The 21259-nt window shown below is 42.5% G+C and overlaps 1 protein-coding gene across 2 annotated transcripts in view; it reads right to left on the reverse strand.

The window, feature by feature from the left end:
• The window catches only part of PARVB (parvin beta), a 70616-nt gene that overhangs the window by 48336 nt on the left and 1021 nt on the right, over positions 1-21259 (reverse strand). The window contains exon 1 of one of the 2 annotated variants that reach the window (XM_020788903.3): positions 19091-19413. The exons of the other annotated variant lie outside the window; for it this stretch is intronic. Coding sequence (XP_020644562.1) covers positions 19091-19205 — 115 coding nt within the window. The 5' untranslated portion in view covers positions 19206-19413. Of the gene's footprint in view, positions 1-19090; positions 19414-21259 lie in introns of those variants that run through there. 2 annotated transcript variants of the gene reach the window in all.

A 21259-nucleotide genomic window follows, 5' to 3' on the forward strand; every position in this document is an offset into this window, starting at 1 on the left:
CAGTAACTTTCTTCAAGTAAAATTAACAAAATGAAATACAGTAGTAATTTCAATAGGAAAAACAAATGTAACCAGACCTGTGCCCCCTAGTGGCCAGTGATAGAAAATACTACTGTATCATGAGCCGGTTCCTCATCATTACAATACTGTACTGTACTAATATGCAGGCACGAGGCAACCTGCAAGTATCTTATCTGATAAGAGGAGTAAATTGATAGCATGGAGCAGGTATTGTCTGAGAGATTTTTGACTTGGAGAGAAGCCACTAATTCTCGTGTTGATTATATTGCCCTAATTTATTATTTGTTTGTTTTATGGCCTTCTTTTCTCATATGGATAGGAGGATTCAGTCTGGTCTATGATTAAATGGTGCCAATATATAGAAAGAATAAAAGTATTAAAAATCCTAAGCAATTTTTTAAAAGAAGAACAAGCCACCCATCCAATTGAAGGTGTGTTTTTGTAAAAAATAAAAAAAATTTAAAGAAGAAAAAGAAAGAAAGTGTTCCGCAGCAAATCAAATCAGTTGCCAAAAACATACCTAGACACCCAGAAAGACAACAGAGAAGGAGGCAGCCTAGTCTCCATCCATACAGAGTTTCTCAGTCTGGGAGAAGCCACCCCAAATTTTCTCCTTGCATCTGCACTAGACATAATTCAGAAGAGCCCCCACCCTCACTCTGAAGATCTCAAAGCCCAGGCAGATTTGTATGGGAAAACACAGTCTTTCAGATGCAGGTTATATTTTGATTTTGCCTACAGTTTACATAGACAGTATACAGTATCTTTTGGAACTCCACTTGTGTGACACACACACCACTTTTAAAAACTCATATCGATGAGTGATACATTTACACACATACAGAACACCTCTGTTTGAACAGTTTACCAGTGGGATTTTGCTTGTCTCTGCTCAATCCAACAGACTACAGTGAAGAGCAGAAATATCATAACTAAATCTAAGCAACTGATAATGGCAGCTACATCTGCCAAAACAACAGTGTGATGCTTAAACATTCTGACTGGTTCATCCATTCATGCCCATTAGTTAATGAATGAAATAGGTTAACACAAATCTGACACCTAGAGGCAGAATGGTCAGTGGTAATGGATTGTGGGAATTGTAGTTCAAAATTGTCTGGGCAGCCAGTGGTTCCTCATCGCTGCCATATAGAATGAAATTACGCAAATAGTGCTGAAGATACAGAGAGAGAAAAAACTCAATACTACCTAGGGGTCATGGCCTCTACCAGAAGCACCACGAAACTGCCTTATGACAAAGCAGACCCTTTCCTGTAGTATTGTACTGTACTCATCTGTATTCTTCCCCTTTGGGTCAAGTCCTCCCAAACTCCTTTGAAAGGCAAACAATGGGTCCATTGTATCCAGTACTAACTGGCAAGGGCACTCAAGGGTCTCCAGCAAGGGTGCTTGGGAACACTGCTCTTGAGAAGCAAACAAGGATTTTGAACCTACAGGCCAAAGGCAACAATAGTGGAAAAGATTTTTTTTAACTTTTTTTATTATATAAATCCATGCATATTGGTTTAACATTGTGTCACCAGGGTACGGCTTATAATCATTTGCAATATAACTACTACACACATTACACTCCTAATCTATACAACATCCTTCTAACCATTGATAGAATAAGTCCCATGTTTGATAATATTTTGTATCTTCTTTTCCTTTGATTTTCAGTGTTAGTCTGTCCATTTCGGCGCAGTCCAATATCTTTTTAATTATTTCTTGATCCGTAGGTGTTCCTTCATTTTTCCAGTACTGTGCATAAATAATCCTCGCCGCTGTTAGAATATGCAGTATTAAATATACATTTTGTCTATCAACACTTTCTGGTATTATACCTAACAGAAAGAGCTCTGGCCTAAAATCTACATGTTTTTTGATTATTTTAACAAGCCATGTATGTATTTTGTACCAAAAATTTTTTGCTTTATCACAAGTCCACCAGAGGTGATAATAGGTTCCAGTTTTTTTATGACATTTCCAACATTTACTTGACCTGTTAGAGTACATCTTAGCTAATCTATCAGAAGGTAAATGCCATCTATAAAACATTTTATATAGATTCTCTTTATAAGATGTTGCCATTGTCATCTTATAGTTTCTAGACCACAGCCCTTGCCATTTTTCTAAGTCAATATTCTACCCAAAAATTTTTGCCCATTGAACCATCATTTCTTTGACCTGTTCATCCTCCATTTTAGTGGAAAAGATTTTTAAGTGGGAGGGGCAGTCTCCAGAGGTTAAGAATCTGCATCTCCTCTCGCAACTCCCACTTCCCAAATTTCCTTCTTAGAAAAATGGACCATTTTAACTGAAACATCCCCCTTTCATTCTGAAGTGACCAAAAGGTTCCCTTTCAATATTTAAAAAAAATGTTATTGGGGGGAAATGGGAGGCCCTCAGAAAACAGAATATTTGACTAGCAGAAGCCACAAGGGGAATTTGTGAGCCAAAATATTTTGAGTTAAAAATAAAAACTTCGTTTGGGATACAAATATTTTGGGGAGTCCCCCAGGGCATATATTTTCCACCCCTGTTTTAAGGGGGAAATGACAAATCATTTTGCACTTCCTTTCTAGGCGGAGGTCACTGAGGCTTCCTACTGCCTTGTGTTCCAGTTTTGGCATAAAACCAAAGCTTTAAATCCAAATAAGCTAATAGATGAATGGTACTAATACCTCAAGAAGAGGTGGCAAGAATACACAGAGGAATTATATCAGAAAGATTTGGATATCCCGGACAACCCAGACAATGTAGTTGCTGACCTTGAGCCAGACATCCCGGAGAGTGAAGTCAAGTGGGCCTTAGAAAGCCTGGCTAACAATAAGGCCAGTGGAGGTGATGGCATTCCAGTTGAACTATTTAAAATCTTGAAAGATGATGCTGTTAAGGTGCTACATTCAATATGAGAGCAAGTTTGGAAACCTCAACAGTGGCCAGAGGATTGGAAAAGATCAGTCTACATCCCAATCCCAAAGAAAGGCAGTGCCAAAGAATGCTCCAACTACCGCACAATTGCACTCATTTCACACGCTAGCAAGGTTATGCTCGAAATCCTACAAGGTAGGCTTCAGCAGTATGTGGACCGAGAACTCCCAGAAGTACAAGCTGGATTCCGAAGGGGCAGAGGAACTCGAGACCAAATTGCTAACATGCGCTGGATTATGGAGAAAACCAGAGAGTTCCAGAAAAACACCTACTTCTGCTTCATTGACTATGCAAAAGCCTTTGACTGTGTGGACCATAGCAAACTATGGCAAGTCCTTAAAGAAATGGGAGTGCCTGACCACCTTATCCATCTCCTGAGAAACCTATATGTGGGACAGGAAGCAACAGTTAGAACTGGATATGGAACAACTGATTGGTTCAAAATTGGGAAAGGAGTACGACAAGGCTGTATATTGTCCCCCGGCTTATTTAATTTATATGCAGAATGCATCATGTGGAAGGCTGGACTGGAGGAATCCCAAACCACAATTAAGATTGCCGGAAGAAATATCAACAACCTCCGATATGCAGATGATACCACTCTGATGGCAGAAAGTGAGGAGGAATTAAAGAACCTTGTAATGAGGGTGAAAGAGGAGAGTGCAAAAAACAGTCTTAAACTCAACATCAAAAAAACTAAGATCATGGCCACTGGCCCCATCATGTCCTGGCAAATAGAAGGGGAAGATATGGAGGGGGTGACAGATTTTACATTCTTGGGCTCCATAATCACTGCAGATGGAGACAGCAGCCACGAAATTAAAAGACGCCTGCTTCTTGGGAGGAAAGCGATGACAAACCTTGACAGCATCTTAAAAAGCAGAGATATCACCTTGACAACAAAAGTCTGCATAGTCAAAGCTATGGTTTTTCCTGTAGTGATGTATGGAAGTGAGAGCTGGACCATAAAGAAAGCTGACCGCCGAAGAATTGATGCCTTTGAATTGTGGTGCTGGAGGAGGCTCTTTAGAGTCCCCTGGACTGCAAGGAGAAAAAACCTATCAATTCTAAAGGAAATCAACCCTGAGTGCTCACTGGAAGGACAGATCCTGAAGCTGAGGCTCCAATACTTTGGCCACCTCATGAGAAGAGAGGACTCCGTGGAAAAGACCTTGATGTTAGGAAAGTGTGACGGCAAGAGGAGAAGGGGATGACAGAGGATGAGATGGTTGGACAGTGTCACCGAAGCAACCAACATGAATCTGACCCAACTCCGGGAGGCAGTGGAAGATAGGAGGGCCTGGCGTGCTCTGGTCCATGGGGTCACGAAGAGTCGGACACGAGTAAACGACTAAACGAAACGAAACTAATACCTGCAATATTATGTGTAGTTTGTCCAAAATGGTAAACCTGAAACATTTCTGGTAAGGCTACATTTTTCATCTAGAACAGGGTTCTCAAACATGCGGCCCGGGGGCGATTTGTGGCCCACCGGATGATAGTTTGTGGCCCCCGCCTTGCCTGCTTCTCGAAGCGCCCATGCATCCTCTGCTGTCAAGAGTTTTTAAAAAAGCCTCACCTCCTCTCGCTTGCTGGCTCTCCCCCAAGACAGTGCCTCTTGCACCCCCCATCTGGAACTGCAGCCTGCCAGCGAGCCCACCTGTTTGCCAGCTGGCAGGATGCAGTTCTGGATGGAGGGTGCAAGAGGCGCTGTCTTGGGGGAGAGCCGGCGAGTGAGGCGCACTGCTGGCCTTTTTCCCCGAGCGCCCGAGCCACCGCCGAGTGATGCCTGAGAGCGCAGCTCACTCCCATCCGCGAAGAAGAGCACTCCCAAGCCGCCAACAGCAGCTGCCACCACTGCCACCTCTTCCAGGGAAGCGGCTCTCTGGCTCTCTTTCTCTCTCGGCACCCCCAGCACCAGCCCGGCCAATGGCTGCCTCAGTGCCCAGCAGTGCTTCCTCCTCCTCCTCCTCCTCCTTCAGCTGCCTCAGCTCTGGAGGCTGCCTGGGCTCACCTCGCAAAGCCTGCTCCTCAGTCATGGTGGGGGTAGCTGCTGCTGCTGCTGAGTGTGCCTTTTTTTGAGGGGGGCCCTCAGAGTAAGGTTGCCGGACCTCTGTGTGTGTGTGTGTGTGTGTGTGTGTGTGTGTGTGTGTGTGTGTGTGTATGCGCGTGTGCGTGCATGCACCTGTGGGAAGGCCCACCACGTTCTGTTTAATTTCACAGGTACCGATGGGGGCTTTTCTCCTTTGGCAAGGTGATGCTGTGACGGTTTATTAAAATATTTTATATTGAGTCCTCCTCACACACACCCCCGGCTAGGCGGTCACCGGCACTCTCTCCCTTCTCCCCTTCTTCTGCTGCTGGTGGTGGTGGTGGTAGTGAAGAAGGAGCCAGAGGGGCTTGTGGCCGGCGACGAGGGCTTGCGCGCCCCTCCTCCTCCTCCTCCTCGGAGCCCCAGCTGGGATAAGGAAACTCCTGGGTGGCTTCCTTGGGCTCCTGCTCCCCTTGGCAGAAAATCTGATGGGGCCCAGCCTCACCCAGACTCTACCTACAGCAGCCCCCAGGTAAATTGAGTTTGAGACCCCTGCTATAGCGTGACCCAAAAGCCTGCTTCCAGGAGAAAAGCAAAGACACAGATCCCAAACCCTGGGGATCACTCATTACTTGAAGTGTGATATCCTTAGTCACAGGACATATTTTCCCTATCAATAGCTGAATTGATACTCAGGAATGAATATTTTCAGTAGCCTCTTTAAAGAAAATGGGTAGTTGACTATTAGTACAAGGGGGCCTTGAAGCTTTTCAGAATAAAGATTTTTTAAGGTCCTCCTCTAGGTTCGTCGCTGAAGGCCTCCCGAATTCCTGCCTGACGCTCTATCCACTAAGACACCATAGCTATAAACAGGTCATAAAGCCCACCTTCAACTCTCAACTTGACCTAACAGGAAGATCCATCCTGACCAGATGAAGGCTCAGCCTGACTGTTAACTGCCTCTCAGTTTGCAGAGATACAGACCAGATTGTGACCTCATTCTGACATCAGAGGATTCTGACCTATGGCTAGGCTGGTTAGGAAAATGTGGGAACTACAGTCAAAGAAAGCAACTTTATCAAGCCCTGATTGGCATGTGATGAGCTTGCCCAAAGGGACACAGGCCAGCTTTTTCTCCCTAAAGGCACAGTAGCAAATCCAACTCCCAACCTCTGGCTCCACAACCATTCTTCGCAACAATACCCAAATAAACCTATAGCGCAGGGGTTTCAAACATGTGGCCCGGTGGCCATTTGCTTCCTGATGGATGACAGTTTGTGGCCCCTTCCTTGCCTGCCCCCCCCAGTCAAAAAAAGCCTCATCTCACTCACTGGCTCTCTCCCAAGACAGTGCCTCTTGCACTCTCCATCCAGGCTGCAGTTCCAGATGGATGGTGCAAGAGGTGCTGTCTTGGGGGTGAGCCAGCGAGCGAGGCATGCTGCCAGCCCTTTTCACCGAGTGCCCGAGTTGCTGCCGCATGATACTGGTGGGGGCTTTTCTCCTTTGAATTCTGTGAGGGTTTTTTTTAAAATTTTATGTCGTTCCCTCCCTCCCCCCTGGCTAGGTGGCCCCCAGGACTCAATCACTTCTCCACTTCTTCATCCTGCTGCTGCTGGTGGTGGTAGTGAAGCAGGACCTGGAGGGGGTTGTGGCACGCGAGGGGGGTTCACAGGCCCCTCCTCCTCCTCAGAGCCCCAGCCGGGCTAAGGAAACTCCTGGGTAGCTTCCTCGGGCTCTTGCTCCATTTGGCAGAAAATCTGATGTAGCCCAACCTCACCCAGACTCTGCCTCCAGCGGCCCCCATGTAAATTGAGTCTCAGACCCCTGATCTAGAAGGTCACAGTTCAGTTCATAGTATCTCCAGTTGTGAAATGAACTGTGACCTTCTGGATGCAAAATGTGGCCTTGCCAGCAATTTACCAAGTTTTCCGATGTAGCTGCACAGTATGGAGGGGGTGGGGCAGGCACACACTACAAATTCTGAAGGAGTTTGTATTTAACATTGCCTATTGCTCTCTCTTCCTCCAAGTTCCTCCTCAAAACCCACCTTTTCTGTTCAATATTTTTCTTTACCCCTTAGTTCTTATTCCCTATTGTAATTCCTTCTGATTACACATGATTTGTTCACAGTCAACCCTTGCTACCCCATTCCACTTTCTCGCCATTGGCTACCCCTTCTGCCCCCCTCCAGACCCCAATTCAGCTCTGGTGGTAAACCTGTTTCTCTAGGATGGAAACAGAAAAGCAGAACAATTATTAATGCAATCCACTTTGTTCACAGTTAATCAAAGAAGAAAAGACACAGCAGTCCAGATGAGAAGACTTTTGTGGCCAAAAAGCCTTAGCCACAATAAAAGCTGGCAAAATAACACTCAGACTCAGCAGAATATACACTTGGCAGTCACTGTGTGAGGCAGTATCTACCCGGAAAGTGGGATCCAACATTGCTGACTGTGTGTGCTTAGCTAATTGACATTTTGGCAAATTGTTTCCCTTAAAGAGAAACAATGAAACATGAACTGATTGTCCAGGTCAGTTAGAGGAACATATTCACAAAATTCAAGTTAGGAGTATCATGCACAAACCTTTCAGTTCACAAACAAGATGTCTCTGCTGGTCCTGAAAAACATTTTATGTTAACTTATCTGTTTAGATTCTCAGTCATCCAGGTGAGGTTACCTGGAAGCTGAGAAATGGAAACTGGACTTCTTTCTTAATAGGTTGAAATGTTTCGCTACTCCTCCAAGTAGCTTCTTCAATACAAATACCCCCATCTCTATTCATGACTCTCTCAACACTGGCCATTCTCTCTCCCATCAGATTTTTGTGGGGATCTGGAATTCTTTTCCATCATTGTCATAGGCACAGTCTGATTGCTCATGTACCACTCACTCAGCAGACAGGCAGCAGAAGGCCCACCTTCACAAGAAATGATCTTTTGCATCTCTGCAACAATCACTGTTCTGAATCTCCCTCCTTCCAGTCAGAGTAACTGACTTATGAAGAAACACATGACAGAGAGGAGGCCACTTGTTACCTTAATACGGCCTTTGATAATACAATAGCAACATATGCTCCTACCAGATGCCTCTGCTACCAGAAATGTAAAGAAAACATTTTCTAACCTCTTTGCACACCCATTGATGACACCAAATATGGGAGACCATGCCTACTCAAAACTAATTGGGAGGGGAGGGAGAACAGAGCACTAACCATACACACATGAAGATTTTGAAGATTTGTTACAAATTAGATCAAGGTGCCTCTTCTCATTACTCTGGGTAAGTGCTCGCTCCAGTTAAGCCCCAGCCCAGTACACAGTTTTTCTCTAGAAAAGAGCTGAAGTAACATCTGTAAACCTTTGTATTTTAAAATGTGAATAATGAAAGGAAATGTGGCAAATGAGGAAGCCAGGAAAGCTGGGGGTGTGGAGGAGCAACTTCCTTTGATCCACATTTGAATGCCAAATGTTTATAGTTATCTTTTTAAAATTAATAACAATCGTGTTCAAGGGAATGGAAGCCGCAACCCAAAGGACATTATCATTGTGTATATCCTGCCAAACTCGGTGGGACTTAACTTCTCTTCTAAGTAAACATAGGATCAGAGCTCACTTGTAATCCTAAAACACTCCCGAAGAACTTGGAAGAATTTCCAGATACATTTAAGGCCATGCGATAAAGACTTATTTAAAACTTGGACACTGAGCAACACTTGCACCACACCACAATGTTTGCTCCAGCATTCTGAGTGCATTGGTAATGTGGCAGAACTGAGTCCACCTGGGCCACAATCCCTGGCTGGCTAGCAGCAGCATCCACAAGTAAGGAACCATGTTACCTAGGCCTCAGTAACACCTTGGAACATTTTTCTTATGCATTCAGCATTAAGTTGAAATTGGCTCTAAATATTCCATTTCTTTTATTGACATTAGAGACACTTTGATGGTCATTCACAAGAAGCTACTGACCTTCCCCAAGTCTGTTATAGCTACCATTAAAGCCACCAGCCCAAAACATCTCTAATCCAGTTAGACATCAGTACAGATGGGAGTGACAGCTGGATTTCCTGCTGGAGGAGACATTTGCGTAGAACAGTGCCATCTTTGTGCTCCTAGAAATAATTCCTCCTGGGATTAATTAAGACTATTATTGAAAATTACTTTAGGAGTCCAATCAATTGTCAGCAAAGCTAATGCATTATATGGGCCCAATCAGGATCATCAAGTCCATGAACTTGGAAGTATGAAGCAGCCTCCTAGAGTGGTTGAGTAGTCCAGATAGGTGGGGTATGAATCAAATAAATAAATAAATAAATAAATAAATAAATAAAATAAACCTTGTCCCTCTAGAGACAGTCTCAGTCACTTTCTCAGACTTCCAGTTTTCATTTAATTAAAACCAAGGTAGTCTTTACCAATTCTGATTACACAGTTATATGGCAAAACTTGCAGTCATTACTCAGAAAGAAGTACCAAAGGGGGAAGGACACATACTCAGTGGTATAGCATATAATTTATACATAGACGGTTCAAACTCCAGCACTTCCATGCATGTGTAGGCAAGAATCCAGCCCAAAACCTGGAGAGCCTCTAACAGTCAGAGTTGAACATTCTGGATCAGGTGGGCTCAGTATAAGGCAGCTTCCCTGAATTCCTAACTGAGGTGGTCACCCTGCTCTGGCTCATGTAGGAGATTATTTGCATGTACCAATGGGAGCCGTTGAGGGGTGGAGCCAGAGAAACTAGAAGGGTGGGGTGAGTCAGTCTAAAGAATTCAGTCAGTGAGAGTCAGAGAGGAGAGTCTGAAGTAAGAGTTTGTCTGTGGGAGCTAGAGAGGGTAGCACAGTTAGGAGTTAAGAGTGTGGAACTTCATAGAGAGCTAAAAGAGTTAAAACAAGTTATTACTAATCTAATGAATACGTTAAAGTCTGTGAAGAACCTGTGTAAGCAAACTGTAATCAATAAACCTGTGTTGTTCAACTTTATACTCAGCTTGGACCTCAGTCTTTCTAATTAAATATTGTCGACAGAGGTCAACTGGTGGCAGCAGAAAGGAGAGAATGTGTTGTGGGCCTCAGGCTAGTGAAACAATCTGGGGACACATGAGAGGTGCATCACAATTGTTGTCAGCTGGTGGGAGACATAGCATGAGCTCTTTGTTTGGTGAAACAAGCAAGGGACATGTGGTAAACATCACAATTGGTGTCCAGCAGCGGGATATGAAATAATCCAGTGAAGCCAAAGTTTAAAAGTGAATTTTCTGGAGCCGTGGGTACCTTTTTAGTTAGGTCTGTGGTGAAGAAGTGGGTGACCTGCTAGAGCTTTTGTGGAAAAGCTTAGTGGTGGGGCTTCTGAACCCAGGTCTGGGGAACTTAAGATAGGAAACTTACTCTAAAGAAAACCTTTTCTCCTCAGGATTTGACAGACCCAGTGGACTAGCTCAAAATCCAAGGCTCAGAGAAAAAGGGAGCAGTGGTGGATAACAGTGGAAGCCAGAGTCAGAACAGATCTGAGGTGATAGAAAAATAAAAAGCTAAAAAGAAAATTATTCTGGTGTTTGGAGGCAGAAATTGCTCAGACACAGAAACTGAGTGACAAAGGTTGTGAGCTGGAGTGCAGCCAGAGAGAGGTGCTGAGTATAGTACAATATATTTACTGGGGGAAAACAGCTGGAAGAGAGGTCCTTCTTTTAAAAAATTGTATAATAAAGTACACTTTAACTCTAACATGCCACCCAAAAGAACAAAGAAATCAGCCATGGAGGGAGTTGAACCTCAAGAGGCTGAGGGGAATGGAAACCCTTTATTTCAAAGTGAAGAAGAAACTGAGGGACCTGGAGTGATTGCCTCAGAGGGAGAAAATATTCAAAGTTCCCAAGATTTTGAAAAATGGAAGTTGGAACAAGAATACAAACTCAGGGAACTAGAAATTAACGCCAGGGCTGAAGAGAAAGCTAAGGAACTAGAGCTCAATGAATTAAGGAGATTAAGGAGAGAGAGAGAGAGCTGAGGCCAGACAAATGGAATTAAAGAAAGGGAAAGGGAATTTGAGCTAGAAAACAGGCAAAGAGAAATGGAATTTCAAATAGAGATGAAGAAACTGGAATTAGCTACTCAAAATAATAATAATATTAACAATTCTTCTGTGGGAAATCTGTCAAAAATAGACCTAAAGAAATTTCCCCAATATAGGAATGGATATTGTTCTGAATCTTTTCTGATTTCCTTTGAGAGAGCTTGGTGGGAATTTGAGGTAAAAGATGGTGAGAGGATGATAATTTTGAGATCACAAATAACTGGGGTGTTAGCTGAACTTTATTCACAAATGCCTCTGGAGCAAGCTAGAGATTTTGAGGGTTATAGAATAATAATAATAATAATAATAATAATAATAATAATAATAATAATAATAATAATAATAATAATAATAATAATAATAATAATAATAATAATAATAATAATAATAATAATAATTTATTGTCATTGTAAGTATATACACAGTATACCCATACAACGAAATTCACAGACACCCGGAGACAAGACACATGCACACACATAAAATTCCCCAAACACTCCCCACCCACCAAAAGTCCCCCACTAAAAATACAAACATCTACACCGCTGGCCAAGTAACACAGTCCAACTAATTATTCACTACTGGTGGTCTTTAAGCTCATTATTAATTGCAATTATAGCTATGGGATAAAAACCACTCAGAAAACGTGTGGTCCAGGTTTGAAATTAATTCAGAGCACCTCAGAATGAAATTTAGATCAATTTCAAAGAAACCTGAGGAGACTTTTATCCATCTTGGAGCACATTTGATGCAGCTTCTTAATAAATAAGTGGAACAGGAATATGTCTCTACCTTAGAATGAATGAAAAATATGATTGGATTAGAACAATTTTATTCCATTTTGCCAGGGGAATTGCATTATCTGGTCAAGGACAAAGATCCTAAAAATGTATTACAGGAGTCTGAATATGCTGGTTCCATTAGTGAGATCAGAGATCCTTGATTTTCTGAGGTAAAATTTGGTAGGAAAGTGTGAGACAACAGTAAACCCAGTAGGGGTTACCTCAGAAATACCCAAGCTAATGAAAGTCATTTTAGAAACAAACCCTCATCTCCAGAGCACAGTTGTCTGAAACCTAATAGTTCTGAGGGAAAGGTTAAAAAGGCCCTTTATACTGATCCTAAAACCAGTAAATAGTGTTATGCTTGTGATGAGAAAGGTCATTTGTGGATGAAAATGTACACAAAAATACTAGGATGGGTTTCACCTATAGAAGCATTTGTTTATCCCAATCTTCTGAATTTTGAAATTTTTTTACTTATACTGATATCTTTATTATAGATAGGAGATTAAAACCAAAACAAGCCTTTATAGATCAGGGATTAGACTCATCATGGTGGCCCATAATGCAAATACAATCTAGATATGAAAGGGATTCAAAAATGTATGATTTTTATAAATAACAGACAATGTTTGACCAAATAATGTTAACATCAGATGATAAATTAATTAGGAAAAAATATAAATTTCTTTTAAATTGGAAAATGGAGGACAAATAGGTTAAAGAAACGATGGTTCAATGGGCAAATAATTTTGGATATAATATTGACTTTGAAAAATGGCAAAAACTATGGTCTAGAAACTGTAAAATGACAATAACAACATCTTATAAAGAGAATTTATATAAAATGTTTTATAGATGGCATTTACCACCCGATAGATTAGCTAAAATAAGTAAATGCTGGAAATGTCATTAAAAACTGGAACTTATTTGGTGGACCTGTGATACAGCAAAAAAAAAAAAATGGAAAGAAAATACATATATGGCTTGTTAAAATAATCAAAAAACATATAGATTTTAAGGCAGAACTTTTTCTATTAGGTATACCAGAAAGTATTGATAAACAAATGTATATTTAATACTGCATATTTTAACAGCCGCAAGGATTATATTCACACAATACTGGAAAAATGAAGAAACACCTACAGATCAAGAAACTTGTCGCAAAAACGTTGTCGTAATGTGGTTTTGTCGTATTGTGGGGCAATCATAAAGCGAGGCACCACTGTAGTAGTAGTAGTAGTAGTAGTAGTAGTAGTAGTAGTAGTAGTAGTAGTAGTAATAATAATAATAATAATAATAATAATAATAATAATAATAATAATAATAATAATAATAATAATAATAATAATAATAATAATAATAATAATAATAATAATAATAATAATAATAATAAAGAAAATTTTAAAAAAAGAAAGGTCATTTTTGGGCACAGTGTGAAACTCAAAAGAACAGGAATTTTAACCAGCATAAAGGTGAAAATTCCAGTCAGCCTAAGAAGATATTTTGTGTGAAGCATAATAAGGAATAGCTATCAGCAGCTGAAGCTGAAGCTGAAGCCTCTTCCCACCACAGCACAGTTGCTAAGGAAACAGACTTGGCAGAATGCCCAGACATTCCTGAAGTGAGAGTGATACAATGTTTCCTAATCCAGGGCAATCAGGATTTATTGAATAACTGCAGAGCCTATTTTCATTGACAACGTAAAGTATCTGGGTCTGAAAGATACATGTTTCCAAGTTACTATTTGTCACTCAGACGTCATTCCCGAAGAGACCATGTTGGAACAAAACATCACCCTCAAATGCATTAGCTCAGATGTGGTGGTGCTGCCAATGGCCAAAGTAGCAGTGAGATACCAGGAGTGGTCTGGTATATGGAAGGTAGCAGTGTCAGACCAAATCCCTGCTCCTTGTTTGATTGGCTTAGATCTCTCCAAGCATGTGCAGAGTGTTTAAGTGGTAACCCATGCCCAGGGCAAGCAAATTACAGTCCCTGAGGAAAAATTGGGAGCCGTAACCTCTGAATGAAACCTGGGATGTCCCAGCCTAGAGGAAAACCCTGAGGTAGCAGAAATGGCTGAAGTGTTCATATTAAAAAATCCTAATAATACCTCCTTTATTAAGGAGCAGAAGGAAGATATTACTTTAAATGGTTGTTTTAGAAAAGCTAATGAGACTCCCATTCCACTGACCTCTGAATACCCAGAGAGTTATTGTGTGGGAAAGGGTTTATTATACAGAGAGGTTTTAAAGGCACCTCATAGAGGGGAAGGACTCCACAAACAGCTACTTGTCCCTGTGAAGTATAGAGATAAGATTTTGGAGAAAGCTCATAGAGATGTGTTTGAAGCACACATGGGGGTCTGCGGGGGTAAACGTCACACTGACTAAACCTGTCCCTCCCATCTTCTGACCAACGAGCACAAAACTACTAGAACTGGCAAGCACTTGGCATTTACTGTATGAGCTATTTTTTCTACAAGACAGTCCTATTAACACAGAATATGTTTACCAATGTACAATATTAGACAAACTGCACTGAGCTTTTTACTGTTCTGCAGGGATAGATAAGATTGTGGTTGGTCAGACTTGCTCAGCATAATATGTTCCAATTAATCTACACTGAAAATGAAAGTTTTTTTTAACTTGTCTGTGCCATGGTGCCAGAGGAGGGAAGTGCAGAACCCCAGGTCTCACTTATGGCTCACTCTAATCCTGAACTATAGTGCAACATGACATCTAAAAATACACAATACATTGTATGTTTCAATATCCTCTCCTAACCAGGATATCCCGTACTCAAAGTATTTAGATAGATGCAGATCCCATTAAAAATACTTTCAAGACACGTTCAGTACCTGCTCTTGTCTCGGCAGCTTGGTCCATTGTTGAATCTGTCTTACAAATAATTAGATATTTCAACCCTTAGTTTCTTAAATTTTATAAGAAAATAATATTGTAAGTACAGTACCTGTAATCCTAAAATAGTCCAGTACTCCTACACTGGATCATAACAAGACCTAGCATTCCGTTTCCAACTGTGGTTAGCTACAATCCTTTAGAAACCTTGAAGATTTATATTCATAAGTATGTTGCTTCTGTATTTAACAGTCATATAAAGGCAGAAAACAAAAGGGAATAACAATCCTCTGTACATTTATTTAACTCTGTGTACTAGTAGCAAGAGAGACGTGGTGGCATTGTGGGTTAAACCGCAGAAGCCTCTGTGTTGCAAGGTCAGAAGACCAGCAGTCGTAAGATCGAATCCATGCAATGGAGTGAGCTCCCGTCACTTGGCCGAGCTCCTGCCAACCTAACAGTTTGAAAGCATGTAAAAATGCAAGTAAATAAATAGGCACCACCTCGGTGGGAAGGTAATGGCATTCTGTGTCTAGTTGCGCTGGCCACGTGACCACAGAAACTGTCATCAGACAAATGCTGGCCCTATGGCTTGGAAATGGGGATGAGCACTGTACCCTAGAGTCAGACACAACTGGACTAAATGTCAAGGGAAACCTTTACCTTACTAGTAACAAACTTATTCTACAGTTGTGGATCTTAATGTAGCAGTAAGCAATAGTGGACTGGAATGGGATATTTTCAGTCCGACTACAAAATATTCTACTCTGGAAATGACAATCTCAGAAGAAATGGAGTGGCTCTAATATTGAGCCAAGATGGAGCACAGGCAGTTGGAGGCTTTAATGCAAGCTCTGACCAGATAATATCAATCAGACTCTGTGGAAAACCTATCCACATAACCATCATTCAAATCTATGTTTGAACTATGGCTGCTGAAGGTGAAATTGAAAGTTTTTATGTAAGCATCCAAGAGGAAGTTGATCACACTCCAAAACACGGCATGTTTATAATCATAGGTGACTGGAACACAACAATAGGAAACAAAGCAGGACCAAATGATGTTCGAAAATTTGATCTAGAGAACAAAAACAAAGCAGGAGAATGACTCACAGAGTTCTGAAATGCCAAGAAGCTGTTTATTGAAAAATATATGCTGCAAACAACTGAACAGACAACTGCACATGTAGACATCACCAGATGGTAAGTATAGAAATCAAATAGACTACACAGGGAAGTGAGGTTCTATCCCATCTGCCAAAACAAGACCAAGAACAGATTGCAGATCATGATGAACTATTAATATCTAACATTACAGTAAAGTTGAAAAAGAACACTAAAAGAATCCTAGAACCAAAATATAATATAAACAACATTCCTGGTGAAATTAAAGTCCAGATAAGGACCAATTTTGCATTACTAAACTCAACTGACCATGAACAAGAAGAATTGTGGACTGAATAATGCAAAAATACAATTTCTGTATTATAAAGAAAAGAAAAGACTAGATGGATGATGGAAGAAACACTCAAGGACAGGGGAGAAACAAAAGTAAAATGTAACAGAAATGGGGTCAGAATTCTGAAGGCAATTTTTCAGCAACTGCCATGTAGACACAAAGAAAAGTATTACAATAGCCAGTGCAAAGAAATAGAAGAGAACAGCAAAGGAAGAAAAACAAGAGATATATTCTAGAAGTTCAAAGAAATCAAAGAGAAATTTAAGCCTAGATTAGGAATACTGAATAATCGACAGGGAAGCATACTCAGAGAAGGCAGAAAAAATATACTGAAGACTTATACAGAAAAAAGGATGAAAGATTCCTTTCAAAAGAAATCCTATTACGAAGAAACTGCAATTCTAGAAAGTAAAGTGAAAGCTGCTTGGAAATAATTAAGAAGAAATAACTCATCAGGGTAGATGGGATACCGAAAGAACTATTTCAAGCCACAGAGACTGGATCTGTCAAAATCCTAACCAAAATATGGGGGGGGGGGGGAGACCAATGGCACACAGACTGAAAACTTTCAGTATACATTCCAATCTCCAAAAATACTCCAAGGAGTATGGTAAATCTAGGACCACTGCTTTAATATCTCATAGAAGCAAAGTGAAGCTCAATGTGTTGTGACAAAGGCTTTTACAGAAAGCCTTTAACTGTATGCATCATGAGAAACTATGGGTTGTTCTGAAAAAAAAACTGGTGGGCTTAAGTCCTTGATGGTCCTAATATGCAACTTGTACTGTGGGCAAAAAGGTTCTGTTAGGACAGAATATGGAAAAACAAAATGGTTTTCTATAGGCAAAAGTGTCAGACAAGGGTATATTTTATCCCCTTATCTGATCAATCAGTACGCAGAACATATCACACAGAAAGTTAGATTAGATTCAAAAGGAGTGAAACTGCAGGCAAGAAATCAGAACAAGACTGAGATTGGGAAGGGCAGCAATGAAAAAGCTAGAAAAGATCATCAAGGGCAAGGATGCATAATGGAGATCAAGACCAGGATCATCTACATCCTGGTATTCCAGTCAGTATGTACGGGTGTGAAACCTGGACAATAAAGAGAGATGACAAGGGTTAAAATTGATTCATTGGAAATATGCCACTTGAGGAGAGCTTTGTAGATACCCTGGACTGCCAGAAAGATGAACAAATGGGTCCTAGAGCAAATCAAGTTTGAACTATTTCTGAGGACAAAAATGTTGAAACTGAGGCTGTTTTACTTTGGGTACATCATAAGAAGGCAAGATTTTCTGGAAAAGACAATAATGTTAGAAAAAGTTAAAGGCAGTTGGGGGAAAAAGGTAAAGGTAAAGGTTCCCCTTGACATTTTTAGTCCAGTTGTGTCCGACTCTAGGGGGTGGTGCTCATCCCGTTTTCAAGCTGTAGAGCCAGCGCTTGTCTGAAGACAGTTTCCATTGCCACGTGGCCAGTGTGACTAGGGAACGCCTTTTTACCTTCCCACTGAGGTGGTATCTATTTATCTACTCGCATTTGCATGCTTTCGAACTGCTAGGTTGATGAGGAGCTGGGACAAAGCGACGGGAGCTCACTCCGTTGCGTGGATTCGATCTTACAACTGCTGGTCTTCTGACCCTGCAGCACAGGCTCCTGCGGTTTAGCCCACAGCGCCACCACATCCCTCTAGTTGGGGAAAAGGGGAGACTAAAAACAAGGTGGACTAACTCCCTAAGGAAACCACAGCCTTGAGTTTACAGAGGCTGTTGAGGTCATTTTGGTGATCTCTCACCACAAGTCACTTGATGATAAATAACAACAACAAATTTAGCACCCTGTAAACACAACAAGGATCAAACGTCTTAAGGAAAGCTCGTTTAATTATTTTATTTTTATATTAAACAAAATATAATTTTGATCTTCTAAATCAGTGGTTCTTAACCTTTGTTACTCGGATGCTTTTGAACTGCAACTCCCAGAAACCCCAGTCAGGACAGCTGGTGGTGAAGGCTTCTGGGAGTTGCAGTCCAAAACTCCTGAGTAATCCAAGGTTAAGAACCAGTGTTCTAAATGAAGACGGGAATAGAAGCAGGGGGCAACAAAACGTTTGAAAGTTCTCTGTGATCATGGCTGATTTTTGGACTGGACTGGAAAACCAGATGAATGGAAAGAACCCTTCTGGAACAGGACATAAGCGGCTCGTAATAAAAGGAACAGGGGCACTCTCGAAGGCAACACTTTATGGAAAGTCCAATTTGTCCTTTCTGAAAGTCATCCAAGAGAGCAGCCAACACCAGATCTCCTGGTTCTAAAAAGTAAACTGTGTAGTGAAAACGTCCAGACAATTGGAAAAGACTAATCCCGCGTGTGTGTACGTTGAAGAATTTTGCACCTTGTTACTCGGCTGCCCTAAAGCCAAGAAAAAGCCTGGCGACACCTTCAACACTAACAATGTCTATGCCTCATAAGCCCATTTCATGCCTGCGACGAGGTGACCTGCACTGCAGGACAGCTTCTGCCAAACGAAACGCCTTCGTCCTAACGATGCCACATCCCTGCTATTTCTTGGGAGATAAAAGTTTTGGCAGACCCTAGACACGCTCGTCCCGGAGTCCGCCCGTTCTCCTCGACGGGACTCGCTTTTGAGTAGACCTTATTGCAGTCTACTGCTAGGAGCGCGGGTACGTGCGTCCGTCTCCATCCTCGTTTCCCTCCAATGCCCAGAGTATGTGCTTTAAAAACGGGAGGTTTTTCCCCTCCAAGCGCTGCCAAAGCTCCTGCCAACCCCCAGCGACTCCCTCCTCCTCCTCCTCCTCCTCCTCCTCCTCCCCTCTCCCCGCCCTAGGCACATGCCGCCCTCCGCCGCCGCAGCCGCCGCCGCCGGAGCAGCTGTGGGACCGCCGTCCCGCGCCGCTGGCTCACCCTCCTTCGCCTTCTTCTTCCTGGCCAGCGTCCCTCCGAGCTTGCCCAGGAAAGACTCGTCCTTCTTCATTCTGTGGGGCCGCAGGGTGGGCGACCGCACGGGCGTAGAGGACATGGGCGCGCCGGCGGGAGAGCTGGGCGGCCGTGCCGGAGGAAAGCCAGCCGCCCGGCGAGGACTGGGGGAAGCTGTCCGAGGCGGCGCCTTCGCCCCTCAGCTACATGGGGCAGGGGGCTGAGCGCGGGCGGCCGGGGCACCGGCCTTGGTTGTTCTCCAGCCTCCGCTCCTCGTCAACTTTTCCGCGGGCGTCGGGAGGCACAAAGTCACCGAAGGAAGGGGTGGGAGGGCGCATCACGCCCAGGGAAAGGGGGTGGGTTGGGAGGCTCGGCTCAGGCAGAGACGCTTCCCCAACCTCTCTCACAGCGCCCTGCCATGGCGTGGAAGTCCGAGGGGCGGGTCTGCTCGCCGGCCTGGCCTCGTCGTTGCAGGAGGAGAGGGGACCCGCCTGGCGGGAGGGGCGGGAAATGGGTCGCCGCTGCGGGTCGAGGCGGTATCCCCAGCGGGGTGACCCCGGCAGAAGGAAGGGCCTGCCTTTGTTTCCTCACGCTCCCCGGGCTTGCTTCTTCCTGAGCAAGTGCGAGACGCTTTTGTTCGGAAGAGAAACAATAGTTTTAAAAAATAAAAAAGGGAACAAAGGGGGACGAAGGTCTGACCGCTTGTGGCATGCCTGAGACAAATTGCTGTTTTTTTCCTTTTTCCTTTAAACCTGAATGTGTCCCCATGGTTCTTCTGCTTATAGAGAGAGTCCCATTCTCCCCTGATGAGCTGCAGCTAGGGAATGTGGGCAAGAATATCAGAGGAGGAGACATTAGGTCTGCAGCTCCTAGAGGGATAGGTAGACTCTTCTGCCGCCACAAGGGAACCCTAACACTTTTCCTTAAGGGCTTCAAGGTGACAACAAGATAATAAATCTTTTTTAAAAAAAAATCACTACACAATTCATATAATTTAGACTTTGACTAGATACATGCTGTACACTTTGCAAGTTATAATATGTAGTGATGTGGTGTATTCATCCACAGGCTTTTGTTCTTCATGGCTCACTTGATTGTGGATAAGTAAATGGAAAATTCAAAATGCCTGTTTAGTTTTTAGGGCTATTTAAACCATCACTTAATTTTTAAAATTCACAGTTATTTGTAAATAGCAAGCATTCTATTGTGAGGATGCTATTTTAGGAGTGTGTGTGGAGTTGGGTGTAATGCGGGGTTTTTTTTTCTACCTTAAAGAGACATTGTGAGACTGAGTTTTGTGTGAAATGTAGCAGATTAAGCGTCATGGGCACATATGGACCAAGACTGAGGAACCTTTGCCCCTCAAGATGTTTTGAACCTCAGTTCCTGCAAGCCCCAACCAGCATTATAAGTAATTGGGAAGTTAAAAGTCCAAACCATGTGGAGGACCAAATATTCTCCATTGTGTTATCCAAAGAGTCTAGAGAAGTTGCATTTGAGTTTCATCGCCGTCAGTGAGGTTCTAGATTTTATTTTGAGTATTTAGAGGCATGCACTGCCAAAATGGAAATAAGGTGATTTCTTCAGGGGTATCTTTCAAACTTGTCGAATGCAGTTTCCATAAGCATTTCCTGTTAAAAATTAATTTTAGATTTGTGACTTGCTCTCTCCCTTTACACTGCCATGCCCTGAAGAGTGACTAAATTTTCAGAGGGCTACACTGTCTGAATCTGCTTCAGCAATATGGTTGTGGAGCCAGAGGTTGGGAGTTTGATTCCCCACTGTGCCTCCTGACAGGGCCCCTAGGCTCACTTCCAGCTCTGCAGTTCTAAGATTATTTAACGGCCAACTATTTTGTAGTCATGTGCAGGATGAGCTGTGCACCTCTTTTGCGTGTGAAAGGAACAGTAAGAGTAGATTCTAGACTAGATAGCATCCACTTGGCCAGCTCTTGCTTTCAATTTTGTAAACCATCTAGAAAGTGCTGGCTTGTTTAAGGTAAAGATGAGTACAGTAACTCTAGTTCAGCAGGAAATGCTCTGTTACTCTTTTGTGAAAAATGGACTGTTGAGTTAGGAGGTCTGGATCTCAAATAGCGGAACAGGAAGCTCTTTTAGTCATCTATACAGTCACTTATCCCTCAGAATGTTTCAATAA

Source organism: Pogona vitticeps, chromosome 5 (assembly GCF_051106095.1).
Source record: "Pogona vitticeps strain Pit_001003342236 chromosome 5, PviZW2.1, whole genome shotgun sequence".
Classification (NCBI taxonomy): Eukaryota; Metazoa; Chordata; class Lepidosauria; order Squamata; family Agamidae; genus Pogona; species Pogona vitticeps.